General features: G+C 39.6%; 1 protein-coding gene across 1 annotated transcript in view; it reads left to right on the forward strand.

Annotated features, from left to right (window-relative positions):
• The window catches only part of LOC107648684 (probable beta-1,4-xylosyltransferase IRX9), a 3,391-nt gene continuing 2,545 nt past the window's right edge, over positions 44 to 889 (forward strand). The window contains exon 1 of the mRNA XM_016352492.2: positions 44 to 889. Within this exon, the coding sequence (XP_016207978.1) occupies positions 246 to 889 (644 nt within the window). The 5' untranslated portion in view covers positions 44 to 245.

The raw sequence follows: 889 nt of genomic DNA on the forward strand, positions 1-889 counted from the left end.
AAGTGACAACCAAGTGAAGCAATGAAATACCTCCAAACAAAAGCTAAGCATTCAGTTTGGCGGTACCAATCATAACCTCAATAGTTAGCACCAACGTTTTCCTTAATCAAAAATACCATGTTGTTGTGCCCTTCAAGCACCAATGTTTATATTCCATTACATGGCCTAATTATTCCTCTTCATTCTCTCCCAACCACAACAACTCTTTCATTCCATTGTTCCACTCTAAAAGTTTTGAAATAATAATGGGTTCAGTAGTTGAGAGATCAAAGAAGAAAACCCAGCTATGGAAGAAGGCCATGCTCCATTTTTCTCTCTGTTTTGTTATGGGGTTCTTCACAGGCCTAGCTCCAACCGGTAAATCTTCTATGTTCTCTTCAACCAAAGTTGTTACTTCTTCAAATAGAACAGGTTCTTCACCACAACCTTCGATAAATGTCAATAGAAGTTGGAGCATTTCTCCAATTTCTTCAGTTAATGTTCCTATGAAGCCAAGAATCTCAAAAACAACAATGTTGAATGTGAGGTCACATTCACAATTGAAGCCTAGAAGGCTCATCATCATTGTAACACCAACAAGCACAAAGCTTCCTTACCAAGCAGTGTTTTTGCGGCGGTTGGCAAATACCATTAGGCTTGTTCCACAACCATTGCTTTGGATCGTCGTGGAAGCAAAAACCGAATCCATGGAACTTCCAGGGATGTTGAGGAAGACTGGGATCATGTATAGGCATGTGGTTTTCAAAGAGAACTTCACTGATTTGGAAGCTGAATTGAATCACCAGAGGAACCTTGCTCTTAAGCACATTGAACACCATAGGCTAAGTGGTATTGTTCATTTTGCTGAGCTTTCCAATGTTTATGATCTCCAATTCTTCCAACAACTTAG

The sequence above is a fragment of the Arachis ipaensis genome, chromosome B06 (genome assembly GCF_000816755.2).
Source record: "Arachis ipaensis cultivar K30076 chromosome B06, Araip1.1, whole genome shotgun sequence".
In the NCBI taxonomy this organism is placed as follows: Eukaryota; Viridiplantae; Streptophyta; class Magnoliopsida; order Fabales; family Fabaceae; genus Arachis; species Arachis ipaensis.